Source organism: Pipistrellus hanaki (assembly GCF_964339955.1).
Source record: "Pipistrellus hanaki genome assembly, contig: scaffold_39, whole genome shotgun sequence".
Lineage (NCBI taxonomy): Eukaryota > Metazoa > Chordata > Mammalia > Chiroptera > Vespertilionidae > Pipistrellus > Pipistrellus hanaki.
In genome coordinates this window covers 704,884-724,752 of record NW_028182294.1, presented here as the reverse complement: position 1 = coordinate 724,752, position 19,869 = coordinate 704,884, and the positions used below count along the sequence as shown (strand labels likewise).

Sequence of the window (19,869 nt, the reverse complement as noted above, 5' to 3'; positions counted from 1 at the left end):
AAACCGGTTTGGCTCAGTGGATAGAGCGTTGGCCTGCGGACTCAAGGGTCCCTGGTTCGATTCCGGTCAAGGGCATGTACCTTGGTTGCAGGCATATCCCCAGTAGGGGGTGTGCAAGAGCAGCTGATCGATGACTCTCTCTCATCGATGTTTCTAACTCTCTCCCTCTCCCTTCCTCTCTATAAAAAATCAATAAAATATATTTTTTTTTTAAAAAAAAAAAAGAGAAAGAAAGAAAGAAAGAAAAAGAAAGGTAGGTCCCTGGTTCGATTCCGGTCAAGGGCATGTACCTTGGTTGCAGGCACATCCCCAGTAGGGGGTGTGCAAAAGGCAGCTGATCGATGTTTCTCTCTAATCGATGTTTCTAACTCTCTATCCCTCTCTCTTCCTCTCTGTAAAAAAACAATAAAAATATATTAAAAAATAAAAAAAAAAAAAGAAAGTGTATGCGGCCCTAGCTGGTTTGGCTCAGTGGGTAGAGCATCGGCCTGCGGACTGAAGGGTCCTGGGTTCAATTCCAGTCCAGGGCACATGCTGGGATTGCAGGCTCGATCCCCAGTGTGGGGTGTGCAGGAGGCAGCCAATCAATGATTCTCATCACTGATGTTTCTATTTCTCTGTCCCTCTCCCTTCCTCTCTGAGTTCAATAAATATATATTTAAAAAAAAGAGAGAGAGAGTGAATGGGCTGGCTCCCCCAGCATCTCCCCAAATACTCCAGCACCAGCTCCCCGCCCCCCAGGAGCAAGGGCCAGGCCGCAGTGTGCCCAGCATCTGGGCAACCGCTCCAGGACACCGCTGGGCCTGCTCCTCATTCCGCAGGAGCCCAAGCCCACTCCCAAAGGCAGAACTTGTCATCAGTGCCACTGGCCAGCTCCACAGGCCCCCTGGGTGCTCGGGCCCAGGGCAGATCCCCTGCGCCTCCCTCAACGCCAGGCTAGGTGGCGCTGGAGAGATAGCTGAGGACTTCTGCAGCCCCGGAGGCCACGGCCTCCTGTGTCTCAGCGTCACCTTAGTAGCATCCGTGTTCTTTACGTGTTCTTTACAGCACCCCGTGGCCCTCAGTGAGGCTTCTCTCCTGACTGCCCAGTCTAAGACAGGCCTCAGAATGTTAGTTCCAGTTTTGATCTTTAATTCCAGCAATCCCAAACTGTCAAATCGAGGCTTTCTGAGCTGTAAATGGGGACGATAATAGTGACAGCCATGCCCCTGGCTTACCACGAGATCGAAGCCACGAGCAGGATGTGGGTGGCCACAAACCGGAGGCATCCTGTCTGTACCCCACGGCCTGTCCGCCTGTCTGAGGCCCGGGCCCCGGCAGCCCTTGCAGAAGCGGGACACTGCACGGCGGGGCAGCGCCGGGAGGGAGCGGACAGCACAGGCTCACGGGACGAGGAAGGGAAGCAGAGCGGGCTCAGGACAGGGGTTTCCTTTCCTGCCTCTCAGGACCCCGAGTCTCTCTCCAGCGAGGCCTGCCGTTACACCATCCACAGAGTTCTCCCAGGGTATTGCAGTCTGTTCTAGGATTTCCATTTGGTCTGATTTCAAAATCTGCTGTCACCTTTCACACTTTCCGAGTCCCCTCTGAGATTCTCAGGCTTGTTGAGGACTTCTTTTGAGCAGTGAGCCTGTTCTCCTGTGACTGCTCCCGCTGCGGCTGCTGCTCCGGCCACACCTTCAGGACTCCTGCCCCCTCTGCACTCCACGCTGGCTTCGCCCTCGCCCCGCAGAGCGCACCGCAGGCAGCCCAGGCAGCGCTGTAACAGCACCTCCCCAGACAGGCCGTTTCTCTCCCTCACCAGTGCAGGCCTCAGGTTCTGCGGCGTCCCAGTGTGTGCAGCCCGGCTGATGGTGACAGATGGCTCATGTCCAGTCACTGCTGTCTGAGGCACTGCCTTGGGGTCTCCATTTTGGGTGGCTCTGGCTGTTCCCCCTCTAGCCAGGGTTGCTCACGTTGGGGGCCGTCCTGTGCCCCGAAGGTGCTCAGCAGTCTCCCTGGCCTCCCCCCACTAGATGGCAGCAGCACCCTCCCACCCCGAGATGTGATGGCCAAAACTGTCTCCAGACTTTGCCAAGCGCCCGGGGGCAGTCACCTGGTTGGTAAGTACCGAGGAGAGGTGCTTCCTGCTGTCTCCGGTGGGTCAGAGCCTGCGGGCCCCTCCTCTTAGAGCGGCCCAGCGTCGCTGCCCTTTCTCCAGGAGGCCCTCCACACTGTTTCTGTGTGTCTCTTCTTAGGCTGTTTTCAGCCCAGGGTTGTCTGGGCCGCAGTGGCTCCCGAGCACGGGCCGCGGCTGCAGAGGGAGGGCTCCGAGGCACACACCCGGTGCCGGAGCCTCGGGGGGGCCTGGAACACGCCAGGTTCTCCTGGCCACCGGTTCACGCTGCGGTGGGCTCAGGCGTGCTGCCGGGTCCAATGCATGAAAGCTCACTGCCTCCCCTTCTTCTTACCAGCGTCCTAGGACATTTGGAACTGCGTGTGTCTGCGTGTGACCTGCACAGTATTTCTAGGGACAGCACAGATCTAGACCATCTGATCGGCCGTAAGGGGTGCAGTCCCCAGAGCACACGCTGCAGACAGGGCTGGTGTTGTCGTGCTTGCTGCTAGTCAGGGTGCAGGCGCGCTCAGTTAACGCCAACTGGCTAACAGACAGGGCAGCCTCCTCCCTATGCAGGCCGGCTGGGCTGAGAGGATGAAGGCAGAGGAGACAACACAATCGTATGGACGGCCGGGAGGTTCACCATCTGAAGAGCCAGGAACTTCCCATAACAACATGGCTAACAGGTATCAGGACTCCGTCCTAAACAGGCGTCCCTGTGCGTCCACACGCAGACCATCCAGGCAGCAGGCATGGCCCTCTTTCCGTGGTGAGCTGACGGGCCCGCTGGCGGTCTGCCTTCCAGGGCTTTCCAGCCACGACTAAGTGATGGTGTGGCCACTGGACTTGCTGTTCCCACGCTGCTACCCAACGCCCGACTCCAAGGCGCAGACGGACACTGGCGCACCCACATCTCCACCTGCTGCCTCCCCGCCCCACCCACCCGGCCTCCCCCTGCGCTTTCACTAGTCCTGCGATCCCATCAATGGTCTGCCTCACGGACAACCCACCGGAGAGCACCAGTGCCCCATTTTACAGCTCAGGAAAGAAGCACCAAGGGATAAGGGACTTGACAAGGTGGCACAGCTCCTAGGCCTCAGAGCAGAGACCTTGCCACCCCTGACAGTCCCTCCCTTCAGGAACAGCGAAAGCCATCAGTGCCACACCAGAGATGCACAGGAGGCCGGGAGCACAGCTGCTCCTCAGCATCTGTCACATGGGAAATGCAAACTAAAACGACGGGACGCCTCTGCACACCCCCTGTCGGCCAGAATCCAGCACTGACACCCCCAAAGCTGGGCGGGCGCGGGGCAGCGGGATTGCTCCGTGCTGGGGACGCAGATGGTGAGACGCCTGGCCAGGCAGGTGGTAGTTTCTTACAAAACCAAACATGCTTTCGCCGTCAGATCCAGCAATTATGCTCCTTGGTATTTACCCAAAGGAGCTGACATTCCTGCCCAGCACCAACCTGCTCATGGCTGCTTACAGCAGCTTCCTCTTCACTGCCGAGACCTGGGAGCACCGAGATGAGATGGCCTTCTGGAGGCGGGGTGAATGAGTGGGAGCCCATTCAGGGGGACGGTATTCCGGAGGCGGGGGTGAGTGAGTGGGAGCCCGTCCAGGGGGACAGTATTCCGGAGGCGGGGGTGAGTGAGTGGGAGCCCATTCAGGGGGATGGTATTCCGGAGGCGGGGGTGAGTGAGTGGGAGCCCGTCCAGGGGGACGGCATTCAGCACTAACAAGAAAGGAGCTATCAGGTCAGGAAAAGACCCGGAGGAAACAGATGCATGTGACTGAGCAGCAGAGGCCGAGAAAGAAGCCTCTGCGACTGCGACTCCGACTATGACACCCTGTTACGGCAGAGCCGCGGGGCGGAGCAGCTCAGCGCTGCAGGGGGACACAGGGCTGTCAGGCAGCAGCGCCACAAGGTGGACACTCTGTCCAAACCCACAGACTGTCCAGCAGCACGATGAGCCTGCTGCTCCTCGGGCTCCGGGGGCTGGTGACGGGCCGTGCAGGCTCATGACTGAAAGGCAGTCACCGTCTGGGGGGGACGTCCATGGGGGGACGCTATTGGGGGGAAGGGGCAGGCGTACCTAGGAAATCTCTGTAGCATCCTCTTAATTTTTCTGGGAGCATAAATTGCTTTGGAAAAAAATGAAGTCTTAACAAAAAAAAGATGAATCTAAAATGTTTAAGCAGTGAAGGTTACAGACATCTCCCTCATAAATACACACATAAGCAAACCATTTCACATACGATCTCAGGGGCTCCATGGACCCAGAGCAGCCTTGGGCCCAGCTGGAAGTATCACAGCACGGTACTGCCCTGGGGTCAGCGGGCGCCCCACTAGCTTTCCCATCACCCGGCAACAGTTCTCCCCCAGTGGCCTGGCTTCGAGCATGCTTAACTCCGAACAGAATAAGAGTGACAGTACTAAAACCTTAGCTTTGGTTTAAAGTGGGGGGGGGGGGGGGGGGGGAGAGACAATATAAAAAGACTGAATCCTCCCACATACACGTACAACAGAGCATTTCACAGAAGGGCTCCCACACACTCACCTTTAAATTTTGACCGAATGTTTGCCAGCTCCTTGTTTATTCTCTTTATTTCTGCTTCTTTACTTTTGCCTAAAAAAGAGCACAGATGTGTTTGTTTAACTGCCTTCTCCACGCGCACCGCTCCCTGGTGAGACGGACACAGAACGTTAAAGGCCGAATCTGCTTTCAGGAGCCCAAGGAGCAAAGCAAGCTCCCTGACCAGGGCCGGGCGGCAGGGCCGGGTGGCAGTCCAGGTGGACAAGCTCCATTCACCTTTTTGCCCCGTTTTGGAACGAGAAGCACGCACACACCTGCTGGGCTCTTTCTAGCTCATCACACTCCCCGCATGCCTGGCAGTGCAGGGCATGTTTGCAGTATGAGCCTTCGCCTACGTAGGCTTCCGGTCTCTCCTGATGACGCCCACCACCCTACAAACTCCAACCTCGCCGCCTTCGCAGCTGGGAGGTGCGGGGTTCTCCAGGACACGGTGGCCGTCGAGCTCTGGCTCCACCAGCCCTGCTGCTCGGTTGGCCTTAATTCAACAAGCACATGCGTGCCTTCACAACCTGCGTGGAGCCTGTACAAAGCACGTGCACAGGAGGGCATGCATATGTGCGCACCTGTGTGCACCTCTCTGTGCCACTGTGCATGCCCATGTGTATGTGCCTGTGTGCCAGTGTGCACCTCTGTGTGCCTCCGTGTATGTAGCTGTGCCTGTGTGCCTTGGTACACCTGTGTGTGTGCCTGTGCACGTGTGTCTGTGTGTGCGTGTGCACGCTTCTCACAGGTGCACAGGAATTGGCTGTGTTCCTCTCTGGTATGTCCACTAACTGGGCTGTCACCTTGATGCCCTCTTCTCACGTGGCAATAGCAGCATGAGGATCAGGAGAACAAGCCACAAACCGAGCCTATAACTGGATGGTTCCTCGCTTTAGCCCGGGCAGCAAGGCTACTCCCAAGTGTCAAAGCCTGCAAGCGCCCAGGGGAACTCCGTGGGAGCAAGTGCCACACTGGGCACAGCCGCGCTCCAAGGGAGGCGGGAACGGAAGCCCAGGGTGGCAGGGGTGACAGTAACCCACAGATGGACACGTGGAATCACCAAGTTAGGAGGCCACCATCTCACGGAGCAAGGGCAGCCTGGGCGGCCAGTGGGCTTCCGGGGCGCCAGCGCATGCTCCCTCCAGCTGCTCTCCTCCAAGACGGAGGGCTCAGCCAACTCAGCCACCCGCACTATTGGGAGCAGCTCCAGCAGGAAGCTCGTTTTCAGATAAAGAATTTGCTCTGGGGAGGGACAGGGCTTACTGCCCTACACGGACTTCAGGAACCAACCGGCACTGGGCCAGGCCGCACCAGGCTTGCCTTCTGACCTCTGTGCCACCCTGCACCGTCTCTATCTCAAATGTGGCAGGTCGGTCGGCCGCTGAAGACGCCAAGCTCGTAATAGGCATCCCACGATGGACTTGGGCTCTGCTGGCTAATGAGTAACCTCGACGAGCTGCAACCTCTGCCCAGAAACAAGCCGCCCGTGCGCCCGGCAGGCAGCGGGGAGTGCAGCCTGGCACGGCACTTGCTAACAGCTCCTGGGGTTTCAGGACGGCCGTCCCGCTAGCCAATGCTTTCTCCCGACGGGCGCTGAACCAGCCAAAGGGCAGTATCTTATCCTGGAAGCACCCAGTGCAGGAGCCATCGCCAGGTTAATTCTAAGTATGAAATCTTCCTTGTAAATTTCAATAATAATAATAATAATAAAATGAATTCACTAGGCACATCAAAAGCCCTAAATTGACCAAAAGGCACTTATGAAGGAAGACCTCATTGCTAACATCACACTGAGGGCGGGCAGCATAGTGTCAGCAGAGCAAACGCTGCCATTGAGCCACGACACACCGCCCGCCAGGCCTCAGGCTGCACCAGCCCTGGACCAGCCTCGGCTTCTCCGTCAGTGGGCGTGAGGACCACCCAGCAGAACAAGCAGGAAGCCCACACCAGGTGGTGACCACAGACACTCACCTCTCCTGCACAGCACGGGAAACAGGCCTGGAGCAGACTCCTCACCAACTGGGCGAACTGCTCTGAGTCAGAGGGCATCATGCCACCGGGGCGAAGCCACGGTCGAGCCTGACCCAGGCCCCGGGATGCCTTCATAGGCTGCTGGGCTAACTCACATCACACAATCCACTCACTAAAGCACACGGTTCCCTGGCTCTGTACATCCAGAGCTGTGCATCCCCCTCCACGATCCGTCCTGTAAAAAGTGCGTCACCCCAGGGAGGGCCGGCCTGGCAGCAGCGCGCAGCAGCCCCTCGGCTCCCCAGGCCCCGCTGCACCCCCACAAAGTCTCCCAGGCTCCTTTCTGAGGCGCCTTCCACCTCTGCTGCTTCACGGCAGGAAGGGCCAGTGCGCCAGCCCTTTTACTGCTGAAGAAGATCCGTTACGTGGACATGCCACGCACCCTCTGACGGCTGGGGCCATGCCTCCTCTTTGGCTGCCATGAATAACGTTGCTATGGACATCCATGGGCCAGTTTGTGTGTGAACACACTCTTGGGTGGACACAGCTGGGAGCGGACTGCTGGGCCACAGGGTCACTCTGCCTTTCCGTTTAGGAGTGCCGAGCCGCTCTCCCAAAGGGCAGCCCCGTTCTCCACCACACCTGTCCCCGCTGGCACTTCCACAGCCAGCCTGGCGGGCTGAGCGGCACCTCACCGTGGTTTTGATTTGCATTTGCCTGGTGGCTTTTAATGTGCTCTCTGGATATTTGTACATCTACTTTCCAGGAACAAATTCAAATACTTTTCTACTTTTTAATTCAATATTCTGGATACAGCCCTTCCAAATGCTGTCATTCTTGGGTTGTCTCTTCACGTTTTTGGTCCATTCACCATTTTTGTCACTTGTCCTCTGTCACATCCCCAAGTTTCTGGTCCTGTGGCCTCGGCTCCTGCACTAGGGCTGTCATCCTGAGTCAACTCGGAGCGTGCTGGGGGTCAGGGCCGTCCCATCCCTGTGCATGTGGCTTCCGCAGTCATGCCGGCACCTTGGCTTAAAAGACTGTTCCTCTTTTCCCCACCGGACTGTCTTGGCACTCTGGTCAAAAGTCAGCAGACTGGCCCCGGCCGGCATGGCTCAGTGGTTGAGCATCGACCCATGAACCAGGAGGTCATGGTTCGATTCCAAGTCAGGGCACATGCCTGGGTTGTGGGCTCCATCCCCAGTGTGAGACATGCAGGAGGCAGCTGATCCATGATTCTCTCTCATTGATGGTGTTTCTGTCTCTCTCTCCCTCTCCATTCCTCTCTGAAATCAATAAAAATATATTTTTCCCTGACTGATTTGGCTCAGTGGATAGAGCGTCGGCCTGTGGGCTGAAAGGTCCCAGGTCCAATTTCAGTCAAGGGCATGTACCTTGGTTGCGGGCACATTCCCAGTAGGAGGTGTGCAGGAGGCAGCTGATCGATGTTTCTCTCTCATTGATGTTTCTAACTCTCTATCCCTTTCCCTTTCCCTTCCTCTCTGTAAAAAAATCAATAAAACATATATATTTTTTAAAAATGATTAAAATATTTTTAATAAGATCAACTGATCGAAATGTAAATGTTTTTTTTTAATTTTTTTTCTTTATGATTAAGGTATTACATATGTGTCCTTATCCCCTCATTGTCCCCCCACTCTTCCCCACACATGCCCTCAACCCCCTGGTGTCTGTGTCCATTGGTTAGGTTTATATGCATGCACACAGGTCCTTTGGTTGATCTCTCCCCCTTACTCCTACCCTCCCCTACCTTCCCTCTGAGGTTTGATCTGTTTTTGTTCATCAGTTTATGTTGTTCATTATAATCCACAGACGAGTGAGATTATGTGGTATTTATCTTTCTCTGACTGGCTCATTTCACTTAGCATAATGCTCTCCAGTTCCATCCATGCTGTTGCAAATGGTAATAATTCCTTCTTTTTTTACCACAGTGTAGTATTCCTTGTATACATGTACACAGTTTTCTAATCCACTCGTCTGCTGATGGGCACTTAGGTTATTTCCAAATCTTAGCAATGGTGAATTGTGCTGCTATGAACATAGGGGTGCCTATGTCCTTTCTGATTGGTGTTTCTAGTTTCTTAGGATATATTCCTAGGAGTGGGATCACTGGATCAAATGGGAGTTTCATTTTTAGTTTGTTGAGGAAACTCCATACTGTTCTCCACAGTGGCTGCACCAGTCTGCGTTCCCACCAGCAGTGCACGAGGGTTCCTTTTTCTCTGCATCCTCGCCAGCACTTGTCTCTTGTTGATGACTGACTTTCTGACAGGTATGAGGTGGTAACACACTGTCGTTTTGATTTGCATCTCTCGGATGATTAGTGACTTTGAGCCCGTTTTAAGGTTTATTTCTGTCCTCTCGATTCTCTCTCATCAACCCCAGTGTCCTTGCACAACAGCCTCCTGGACACTGCGCTGAGCTGGACATCTGCATCCACAGAGAAGCTGGCCTTTGGACTCTGGCTGCGATGTCTGTCTGGTTTTGGCATCGGGGACATGGCTCCCAGGAGGAGCTGGGAAGCGCTCTCCTCTTCCGTTTCTCAGAGTTTGTAAAGCTTGGAACCGATCGTTGGTGTGTTTGGTAGGATTCATGCATGAAGCCATCTGGGCCAGGGTTTGTTCTTGTGGAAAGTTTTTAAGTTACTAATTCAATCTTTTTCCTTGTTATCAGCCTGTTCAGATTTTTTTTTCTTTAGTCAGTTTCAGTTATTTATGTCTTTCTAGGAATTTCTCCATCTTATCTAAGTTAGCTAATTTTTGGCATACAATTACTATTCATGGTACTCCACTCCACTTCTTTTTATTTCTGAAAATTCACTAAGTAAAGTCCCTTCTCTCTCTTCTCGTGTCAGTTTGGGTCTATTGAGTTTCATTTTCATTCACCTCCAAGTATGTTGTAATCTCCCTCGTGTTGTCTTCTTCGCCCCACTGGTTGTATGAAGGCTGTTTAATGTCCACATTTGTCCGTGCCTCCTGGCTCCTGCTTCTCACTCTTCCTGCGGCTGCAGAATAGACTGCATGTGCGTTCGGTCCTGTGAAGTGTGTTGAGACTCTGAGACCCAGTGTAACGCCCAGCCCGCGGGCATTCCTGTGCTCTGAGAGGACGTGTCTTCTCTCCTTGGGAAGGGAGAGTCTGGGATGTCTGGGAAGGCAGCTGGCCTAGTGTGTGAGTCTTCCACTGACTGCTGAGTGTCTGCTTGTGGTACCAATTCCTGAAAACAGGGGGTTAAGGTCTCCCACCATCGCCAGATTGTCTATTTCTCCCTTCTCCATGTAATAGGGGCTGTTATTAGGTGTAGATATGCCTATAATCTCCTCAAGGGGTTGACCCTTTATCATTATAAAGTGTTCTTCTAGGCCGGCTGGCATGGCTCAGTGGTTGAGAAGCAACCTATGAACCAGGAGGTCACAGTTTGATTCCCCATCAGGGCACATGCCCAGGTTGCGGGCTCGAACCCCACTAGGAGGCAGCCAATGCATGATTCTCTCTCATCATTGATGTCTCTCTTCCCCCCCTCTAAAATCAATAAAAAATACATTTATAAAATAAAATAAAATGTTCTTCTATGTCCCTAAAAACAATTTTTGCCTTAAAGTCTATTTTGTGTGGTATTAACACAGCCGCTCGGCTCTCTTTTGGTGTTTCTCATCTGTGTCCTTTAATCTGGAGTGCCTCTTGAACACAGTGTATGGTTAGATCGTGTGGTTTAAACCCATTCTGCCAATCTCTGCTCGTTAATCCACACAGTGCCTCTGAGCTCCTCCCGGCCACCTGTCAGAAGCCTCACCCATCCCTCCTCCACGTGACTGCTCCATCCCACCACCTCCACTGCCACCAGAACCTCTTATCTAGACTGTAGCGGCGTTTACTGCTCCCCACAGAGAAGCCAAGCATCCTTTACAAAAATCAGAGCTGTCACTCCCTCGAGAAGCGCGGGCTCGCTGCCAGGCCTGAGAGCCCAGCAGTCTGACTCCGTGTCTGCCCGCCCCACCCCCCACACTCCAGCTGCACTGGCCCCACGCCCTGAGCAGAACCAGCTCTTCGCCACCCAGTTCTCCCTCAGAAGGCAGGTCCCAGGCAGCACTGCTCAGAGGCCTCCTGGGCCCCTGGGCCCCTGTCCACCAGGAAGCATGTCCTAAAAGACATTCCTATTTCTAAGAGCTGAAGTTCAGGGTCTAAAGTAACTCTGGAGATTTAGGTATCCAAACTCCTCTGGTGACTCATTATCAGCAGCAGTGGCGATCAATACTGGGTAACCACAGAGAAACTTCCATTCACTGTATCCCATGACCCACAAGCACTGCTCGCCACCCAGACGGGGTGCAGGAGGCACACAAGCCTCAGAGCGGGGTCCCGCACAGAGGCCACGCAGAGGCGGACGCTCCAAAGCAGCAGCACTCCGACAAGAACAGAGAAGACACGGCTTTCAGGGCCAGATGCCACTGGAGGAGGAGCCTCCGGCAATACGAAAGCCCTCGGATTAAGACAGTGAGAGCAGAAATCCAGAATCCAAAACAAGAGCCAGAGGATGAAGCTGAGAGCTCGGGAAACAGGGCAGCACAGAGAGAGGGATGAGAAATGAGAGAAAACGATCAGAAAGTGTAAGGCGAGAGGCTGAATTTCCTCTGTTATCAGATTGCTCAGAAAGAGGAGGTGAAAGGAAATTGTCAAAAATAACAAACCCAAACCCAGAGCGCGAGTTTCCAGAGGGAGTGTGGCCGCCCTGGCCACGCAGCCAGGCTGGGCCAGGGAGAGCCATTTCCGCCTGGACTTCCACCCCTGCCACCACCGTGCGAAAGGAATAATTACTTCCAAAACTGCGAAGACGCAACACAGTCTCCGCCCCTGCGTCATCTTTCCCAGCTGCACCAGGACACGCACCCACTGAGTGCGGGTGCGCACAGGCCCAGAGCACCGACAACAGGTCCCCAAAGGAAAGGCCCGGCCAGAGCGAGACCCTTCGCGGTGGCCAAAGTCCCAGAACGGCCAGCCAGCAGGGAGTTCCCACCGCGTGGGACTGAGGCTGCCTGGCCGCCCTGCCTCCCCCAGGGGCTCACAGACATGTCCCAAACGGGGCTGGGGTGGCAGGTGCCTCAAAAAGTAACAAAGCCAAAGGCAATAGCTAACGCCAAGAATTAAAAGTTGAGCCCTTCTCCGCTGAGCAGGGTATTTTAACACGCGAATTAAATGCTATCCATTAATGAAATCAAACACTGCAACATGTTAGAGCAGGGGTGGGGGGACCTCTTCCTGCCAAGGGCCATCTGGATAGTTATGACATCATTCATCGGCCGCACTTAAATTACCCACTTAAACATCAGCCTGGTGTATAACGCCAGACACGTCATTAACGCCCTTTGGCCTTGGCAGGGCCGGACCCAGTGGTTTTGCAGGCCTGCAGCTGGGGCCGGATGGCTCCCCTGCATTAGAGAGCGGGAGAAGCAAGCTCAGGTAAGGTGCGGCCTCATCTTCCACAGCACGAAGTCAATGAACAACGACTGGGGGGACACCGTAGGCCAAACGAACATGTAACTTAGAATTGGTAAGTAGTCACATTCTAAAGAGGAGAGGAGAAAGGGCTCTGATATGAGAATGACTGGCTCTGAGGGCCAGGATGGGAAGAGAGGGTCACGTGTTCAGTCAACTGCTTAAACTACATTCTTGGACTTTAAGTTTCTTAAAACATTTAATTGGGGACAAGACTAGAACAACAAAACGACAAAAATGCAGGGAACTGGGAAGACCTGCCCAGTTACCACTCCAGCCCCCTCGCCCACCCAGGGAGGAGCGCCACCCTTCGTGATAAACACTCCGCACATGACCACCCACCACCGCCAACCACGGCTCCTCCAGCAGGCACCCCACACACACCAAGGCAGGGTCCCACCAGCCCAGCCTCTCAGCTCCTCCACCAGGTAAGCAAACTCCCAACACCCACTGCCCCCAGGACCCACCATGTCTCCCTCCCTCCTCAGCCCCTCCTGGCCAGCTTCAACCCCAGCAGGAATCAGCCCGACCCTCCTCCTCCATCTCTGCACCTGCTTAGCAGACCCCTCCCTGCCCAACGCAGCTCTTGGCCAGCTGGCACCTGAGCCTGCACGGCGAGGCGCCTGGGAACCCACACCCCCGGTCGCCAGGCTGGCCTCACACCTGCAGCCCAGGGAGGCCCACCAGCTCTCCTACTGCTTCTCCTCCACCTGCTGGGAACCCCAGCTTCCCTGCCCCACCTCCCCTGCCCCTCTGCCTCTCTCCTGGCCCTCCCTCCTGGCCCTTCTCCTCATCAGCCTGCAAACAGGCTCTAGTCCCCCACTTCCCAGGAGCCCTCACCTTTCTCACCCGGTTCAGAGCCTCCTGACGTGCCTCCTACTTTCCCTACCCTCTCCTGCCCTCAACACAGCGTGAGAGGACCCTTCCCGAGGCTAAGCCCTCTGCTCGCCCTCCACTGGCTCCTGCCTCTCCCCTCCACCCAGCTCTCTCCCTCCCCAGCGGCCAGCACTGCAGGGCCGGGCACACCTGAGCCTGGTCACATTATCTAAATGGCAACCCCTTTCCCTGCTGTACTTTCCTCTGCGTGTGTCTGTAAGGGACTCGGTTTCACTTGTTTACTATCCTCACTAATTGTAAGGCACGTGAGGGTATCCCTGCCTGCTTCGCTCAGTGAGTAACAGGGCGCTCAGTAAGCTTGTTAAATGAGTGCATTGCCTTAAGGCAAGGATCCTGTGAGGTAGCTGCCAGGGCAAAAGGCGCCGGCAGACGTGACTGCAGCAGGGAGTCAGCGAGGCCTCCTGGGCAGGCGTGGGCGGCTGGTCTAATCAGATGAGCCCTTACCCACAGTAACGGCTGGAGGCAGGAGGTGTGGCTGGCGTGTCAGAAATCCAGGGCTTGAGAGGGGTTCCCCGGAGGGCCTCCGGAGCCTGAGGACCTGAGGACCAGGGCCCGTCTGCCGCGGGGAGCAGGGACTGGGCGGAAGCCACACAAGCCTCCGGAGGGACAGGCTCACGGACACCTGGTGAGACTGCAGGCAAGGTCCTGAGCACTAAGTATACAATTTTACCTCTATGTTCCCAAAAATTCTAGCTTAGCACTTCTGAGTTGGGATTCGGGAATCTGAAGTTTAACAACTGCACCAGGTGATTCTCATCATGAGAGAAGCTCTACACAGCAAAGCGCAGTGCGAGACCCACGGCTCCCATCATTCCATTCACCCGCCACATCAGCTTCGCCGGCTCAGTCCTTCCCTGACCCACCTGCTCCCCCTCCTCCCTCCCAGCCGGCAGAACTAGCCCAGCACTGGGGTTCGGAGACGAGGGTCTCCATGAGCTCTACCACTTCCTAGGCAGTCAGGTGGCCTTGGGCTCCTGCGCCTCAGTTTCCCCGTCGTAGAGAGGACCACAATACTAATGTCAAGTATCCCATGCAGCTCAGATGCATACATGAAGGGCTGGTGCCGGGAGCACACCTGCCCACAGGAAGGACACGTGTGGCAGTGACTACCTGGTGCTGACCTGCACTCCTGCTGCAGTGACCACCTGTCTCCTGCTCTAACACCAGACCAGAAGCTCCTCAGAAGCCAGTCTAACCATAGGACTGACCCTCCCACCTCAGGCAACAACAAACCTGCACAGACGAGATGAAACCCCTCTGGCTGGTTGCTCAATGGTTAGAGCATGCAGCAGGCAGCTGATTGATCTTTCTTTCATTGATATTTCCATCTCTCTAACCCTCTCCCTTTTCTCTAAAAATCAATTTTTAAAAGGAGAAAGCTACAGAACTGTATTTTTCAATAGCAATAAATGCAATTCAAAAATGTGCCAAAATAGTCATTTTCTGCTATAATTTTCTATTGGCTATTTTAAAAGATATTCAACATCAACTTAGTGTTGTCTTTAATGCTTTTTAAGCTGCCCTCTCAACCACATCACCTGGAGGAGGGCTGCTGGAGAAAGCGCACACCTCGATCCCGCTCCGCACAGCCGGGAGGCTAAGTGCTCAGGCACCCCTCTGAGGACAGCCCGTGGCTACCGGAAGGGTTTTACAGGTAAGAAAGCCCCCTACAGAGGGAACAAAACCAGGCGGCCCACAGGACGGGACGCAGGTCTCCACCTCAGCCGCCCGCAGGCACACCACACCAGCAGGTGCGAGGAAAGGTCAGCACCCACCCCAGGACCAGGAGCACTGCCCCTCCGCTGAAGGAAAAGGTGAAGGGTTGGCAGGAAGTGATGTGAAGGCCAGTGGCACCAGAGTCAACTGCTTCTATGGGCATGGCAGCACGTGGGCAAGGCTAGGACCCTCTCCCTTCCTCCACGTGCCCCTCAACTACCGCCACACCCTGGGTCCTCTTCCCAACTCAGTCCCCGGTGAAGAACAGGCCACTTCCTGCCTCTGGTCGAGCCCTCCGGCCCCTGGACCGCAGCACAAGAGCCAGTTCTAGCTCAGCCTCCGCGCCCACCTCCACGGGGAGCACCGACCTGGACTTCTGCCCAGAAAGTCTCCTCAACACAACGGCCCACGCTGGGTCTCAGGACACTTCACCCACGTCAGCTTCCACACCAGAGTCGGGAAGACTGGGAGAAGGCGAAGGCAGAACCGGCAGGTACACACAGCTCCGCCATCGAGTCAGCCACCTGGGGACCTCTGTTTGCCTGTGGGTGGCATCCGTTCACGTTAAGCTGGGAACCCTCTGTGGCTGACAGCTCCCACCCTGGGGTACTGCTCTTCGGTCGGGCCCAGTGAGGGCGAGACCCGAGGCTGTGCTGTGTACTGGATGGGGTCGAAAGGGGGCTAGACACACTTCCACAGAAACAGAACGCGACAAGGCCACAGGCAAACAGGAAGCACTCCAAGGTCTGACCTGGAGCCACCTCCATCCCTCCCACTGTGCTCCCTCCAGGACCTGCCACCTCGAAACCAGAGAACCCCCGGGCCAGCGCCCACCTCGTCCACCTGGAGCCTCTTTCTCCCTGTGTGTTCAGGAGGTGCTCCATCAAAGTGAGTGCACGTCTGAGCTCCTTAGGGGGCACTTCTCCGAATCCCACACAGTAGGTCACACAACAGGCCCAGGGGCATTCCAGATCCAAAACCTAAGCCCAATCTGTCCTAGAATTCCACACGCTCAGGCTTTAGGAGGAAGCACAGTACGTGGGTGTGTGGCCATCACCGCCACCCCCTGCCCCATCCTGGAAGCACCTGGTGAGCCCTGCCGGCCAGGGCGGCCACTCACAGCTGTGGGCAGTGCAGGGCCAGCCTTTGGGCCACATCAGTCCACCAGAGACTTACAGAAACAGATGCTTCGTGTCTGGAGCCCTCCAAGTGTTGACATTTGAGCCTCATTCCAAGAGCCTGCAGAAAGGAGCAGGGAAAACCCCAGGGAGCTCAGCGCCAGTCCCGGGAGCGGACACCGGAGTCACGCTCCCCAGCCACGTTTGTGCAAACCCCTCCAAGCCTCCCCTCCGACTCTATCTGATACTGTAAAAGCCAAGGACAAGCCACTGAATCCCACAAAGATGTCTTTCCAATAACTCTTCGATAACAAGATCCTGACACATCAGCTGCCAAGAAAACAGCATGGAAGTCATTGTAAGAGGAGAGAAAAGCAAGTCTAAGGCTGCGGTGTGAGAACATCATCGCCAGGACGTGTCCATTTGTCACAAGAGTAATCTCCCTTCACCCGGCCAGGGGGGCATGGGAAGGACACACAGGCAGCTCCTGGGAGCAGCAACCCCCAGCCTGGGCAGCCAAGTTCAACGGGACCAAACCTTTCCTTCCTCCCCGCGGGTGGCCCAGCCCTCGCCCTCCTCCGTCACAGACTTCCTTAATCAGCTCCTCAGAAACGCAGATTATGCATGAGTGCAAAAGAAAAGATGCCAGAGGAGCATTCTTTTTCAAAAAGTCAGCATTTTTAAACCACACAGTCAAGACTAAAATGAACCTTACTTTTTTTCCCCAAAACTTCAAAAGTTACAAAGCAGACTGGCAATTCTGATCCTGATGGTTATTACCTCGCAGGGAAATCAAGTGCCAGCTTTAATTTTTACACGGAAGTTTACGCTGAATCTAAATTTTCATGTTCGGTTTCTCCGGGTCCGAGGTCTGACTCATGCAATGGTCTCATGAACAAATAACATTTTTTAAACTTTAGTCACGCTGAAATGCGACGCACCGAGCTGACTTCCAGCCGACACCAGGGACCGGAGCGAGTCCGGGAGGAGCGGGGAGCCCTGAGGGTCCCTCCACCGGTCAGCAGTGCCCGCAGCAAAACCACAAAACCGCGTGCTTTCTCCAAGTGGCTAACCACACCTCCACGTGCTCCCTTCCTCTGCGGGAGCCGGGAGGGATGAAGTAAACCGTCTCCAAGGGCCCCACTCTGTGGCCGCACCGGGCTGGTCTCACAAGAATGAAGGCCGCCACGTCCCCCTTCACGGCAGGCCTGGCGGCGCAGGCCGTGCGCTCACTGTGATGGCGGTGCCTCTCGAACAACAAGCGCAGATCCACGTAACACGGACTTCTTTCACACGTACACGCCGGCCCCCGTGTCCTCGGGCTCCACATCCACAGCGGGAATCCGCGGATGCGAGGCCAACTAGACAAGGCTCTCCACCTTTGTCCAGGAGGGGCTCGAGCGTCCGCGGATTTGGGTACCCACGGTCTGGAAGCCAATCCCCCGGATGCTGAGGGACAGCTGTGGTCAGTGTCTGGGGAATAAAAGTTAGAGGCAGGTTTTCAACCGCACGGGTCGGCGCCTCTAACAGCGCACTGTTCAAGGGTCAGCTGCATATGACCCTCCTTCGCCACACTGCACACGTCAAAGCCAACAGCCGCTCTGTCTTCCCCGCAGAGATGGCCTGAGGGGTGCAGTCAGAGGGCAGTGCTGAGTGAGAGGAGCCATCTCACAGGCGCACAGCCGCACAGCCCCTTGGGTGGGATGCAGGCATGGAGGACAGATAGTGGCTGGGGGTCCGGTTAACGGGGAGCATGGGAGCTTTGCATGACAAAACAGCTCTGTACCTTGATGGTGCCCTCCCTCTAGAGCCTGGCACTTGAGGCCCGCCATCACCAGAGCACAGTGAGCTCGCAGAATCAAGACCCTCTCCCTGCCACCCGGGGGTCAAGCTCAGACCATCTGACGGGGTCTCTTTCCCGTCCCCTCTCCAGCCACCCGCCCACACTATCTAGATGCCAATCCCCTGCTGTCCGTGGGCGTCGTGGCCCTCGCCTGCCCCGCAGACGCCATCAGCCGGAGAGTACCTCCTCCATGAAATCTCCGGCTCACTCGCCCGTGCATCCACCCAGCACGCGTGTCATGCCAGAGGCCGTGCGGGCAGGAGCGGATGAGGCAGACGGACGCGGTCCCCACCAGCGGGCGCGCTGCGTGGACGGCCCAGCACCAGGGCTGAAGGGCCTGCTCGGGAGCAGCCAGCGCTAGGACAGGAGGGCGGTGTGGCCGGACAGGTGCTTCTCAGGGAGGAGCGCTGGCCCGGCCCCCCAGGGACGAGGCACCCCCTCATAGACGTCTTCCCCACCCGTCCACTCGAGGGGCTCTCACCAGGGCGACTTGGCCCCACAGGGCAGCGTGGGCGTGGCCGGCCCTGCCACGCGCTGGGGGAGCTCAGGGCCTGTGTGACCTGCAGGCAGGCTGGTGCTTGGCGGTAACGGTCTGCCGGGACCATGTGCCAACACCCGATGGCCCCTCTGGTCTAACGGACAGATGGATGGAAGGAGGGGCGGCGATGGCGGGAGCGGCGAGTCCCATCTCCCCGCCAATTTCCTCCAAAATGAGGGCGGCGGTGGGGTCACAGCCCCGGGAGGCCCTGCGGGCGGCGCCAGCTCAGCTGCCCGGGGACTGGGAGTGGAAACCGGGTCCACAGCGGAGGGGGAGCACCTGCGGGAGCACCTCCGGGAGGCTGGCCGCCGCCCCAGCCTGCGGCCCAGGGGCCGAGGTCACGAGGTCACGAGGTCACGGACCCTCATTTTCCAATTCAGCGGAAGGGCTCCCCTGAAATCCACGGGCTCCTGCCCGAACCCAGGCTTCTGGGGTGCCCCGCCCGCCCCGCTGCCCCCGCGGGGTGGGTCCTCCCACGGGCACGCGTGTCCCTGGGTCCCGGCGGCAGCGGGCGGAGCCGCCTCCCCGCCCCACGCCGGGTCCGGCCCCGGGGGCCCGCAGGTGAGCCCTCCCCCGCCCGGGGAGCGGGGCGGAGCGGCCCGCACGGCCCGCGGCGGGGCGGCCAGGCCGGCCCGGGAGGCCGGTGACATCGAACGGAGGCCCCGCACGACCCCGCGCCCCGCGGCCGGGGCCTCGCCCGCGCCCCGCCCGCACCCAGGCCGGGCCCCGGCCCCGCCCGCACCCCAGCGCCGCCCTCCGACCCCCGCCGGGCGGGCACCCGGGTCTGCGCCCGGACCCCGGCTGCGCCCGCCGCACCCGCCCCGGCCCGCACCCCGGACCCCGGCCCCGGCCCCGCCCTCGAGGTCCGCACCCGGACCCCCGCCCCCGCCCTCCGCAGGCCGCCCGCGCCGCGGCCACTCACAGTTGCGGATGTCGGAGATGAAGACCGCCAGGCCCCGCATCCCGTCCCCCTTGGACACGGCCGGCATCTTGGGGCCCCGGGGCGCGGCCTGGCCGGCAGGCCGGGGGCAACGGGGGCAGCGGGAAGCTGGCAGCGCCGCCGAGGAGCCGCCTCCGCCGAGCCACCTCAGGCTCCGGGCGCCGCGCTCAGGGCGCCGCCGCCGCGCGCGCGCACGCACGCACGCTCGCTCGCGTCCGCACGCGCGCGCACGCTCGCCGGCGCGGGGGCGCGCGCGTTGAGCGCGGGCGCGTCGGGCCGGCGCGGGGGCGCCCCCTGCAGGCGGACGCCGCGGGCGGGCGGGCGCGCGCGCTGGGAGCCGCGGGTTGGGGCTGCTTGCTGCCCGCGTTGGGTACGTGTGCAGAGCCTCTTTATTTCATACATTGATTTCATTTATATTTTTTAAATAATTTTTTTCTCATCTTTTAATTAAGGTATTATATGAGTACATATCTTACCATTGCCCCCCCATCTCACTCCCATGCATGCCCTCACCCCCCAGAGTTTTGCATCCATTGTTTATGCTTATAGTCATGCATACAAGTTTTTCGATTCATCTCTTATCTCCATCTCTCCCTAATATATTGATTTTAGAGAGAAAGAAACATTGATCGGCTGCCTCCTGCACGCCCCCTGGCTGGGA

General features: G+C 57.3%; 1 protein-coding gene across 2 annotated transcripts in view; it reads right to left on the bottom strand.

The window, feature by feature from the left end:
* AP2A2 (adaptor related protein complex 2 subunit alpha 2) overlaps positions 1–19,402 on the bottom strand; it is a 38,584-nt gene extending 19,182 nt beyond the window's left edge. For both annotated transcript variants that reach the window (XM_084907021.1, XM_084907022.1), the window contains exons 1-2: positions 19,191–19,402; positions 4,657–4,725 (exon numbers count right to left, since the gene is read on the bottom strand). In XM_084907021.1, coding sequence (XP_084763147.1) covers positions 4,657–4,725; positions 19,191–19,257 — 136 coding nt within the window. In that variant the 5' untranslated portion in view covers positions 19,258–19,402. The remainder of the gene's footprint in view (positions 1–4,656; positions 4,726–19,190) is intronic.
* Between the last annotated feature and the right edge of the window lie 467 nt (positions 19,403–19,869).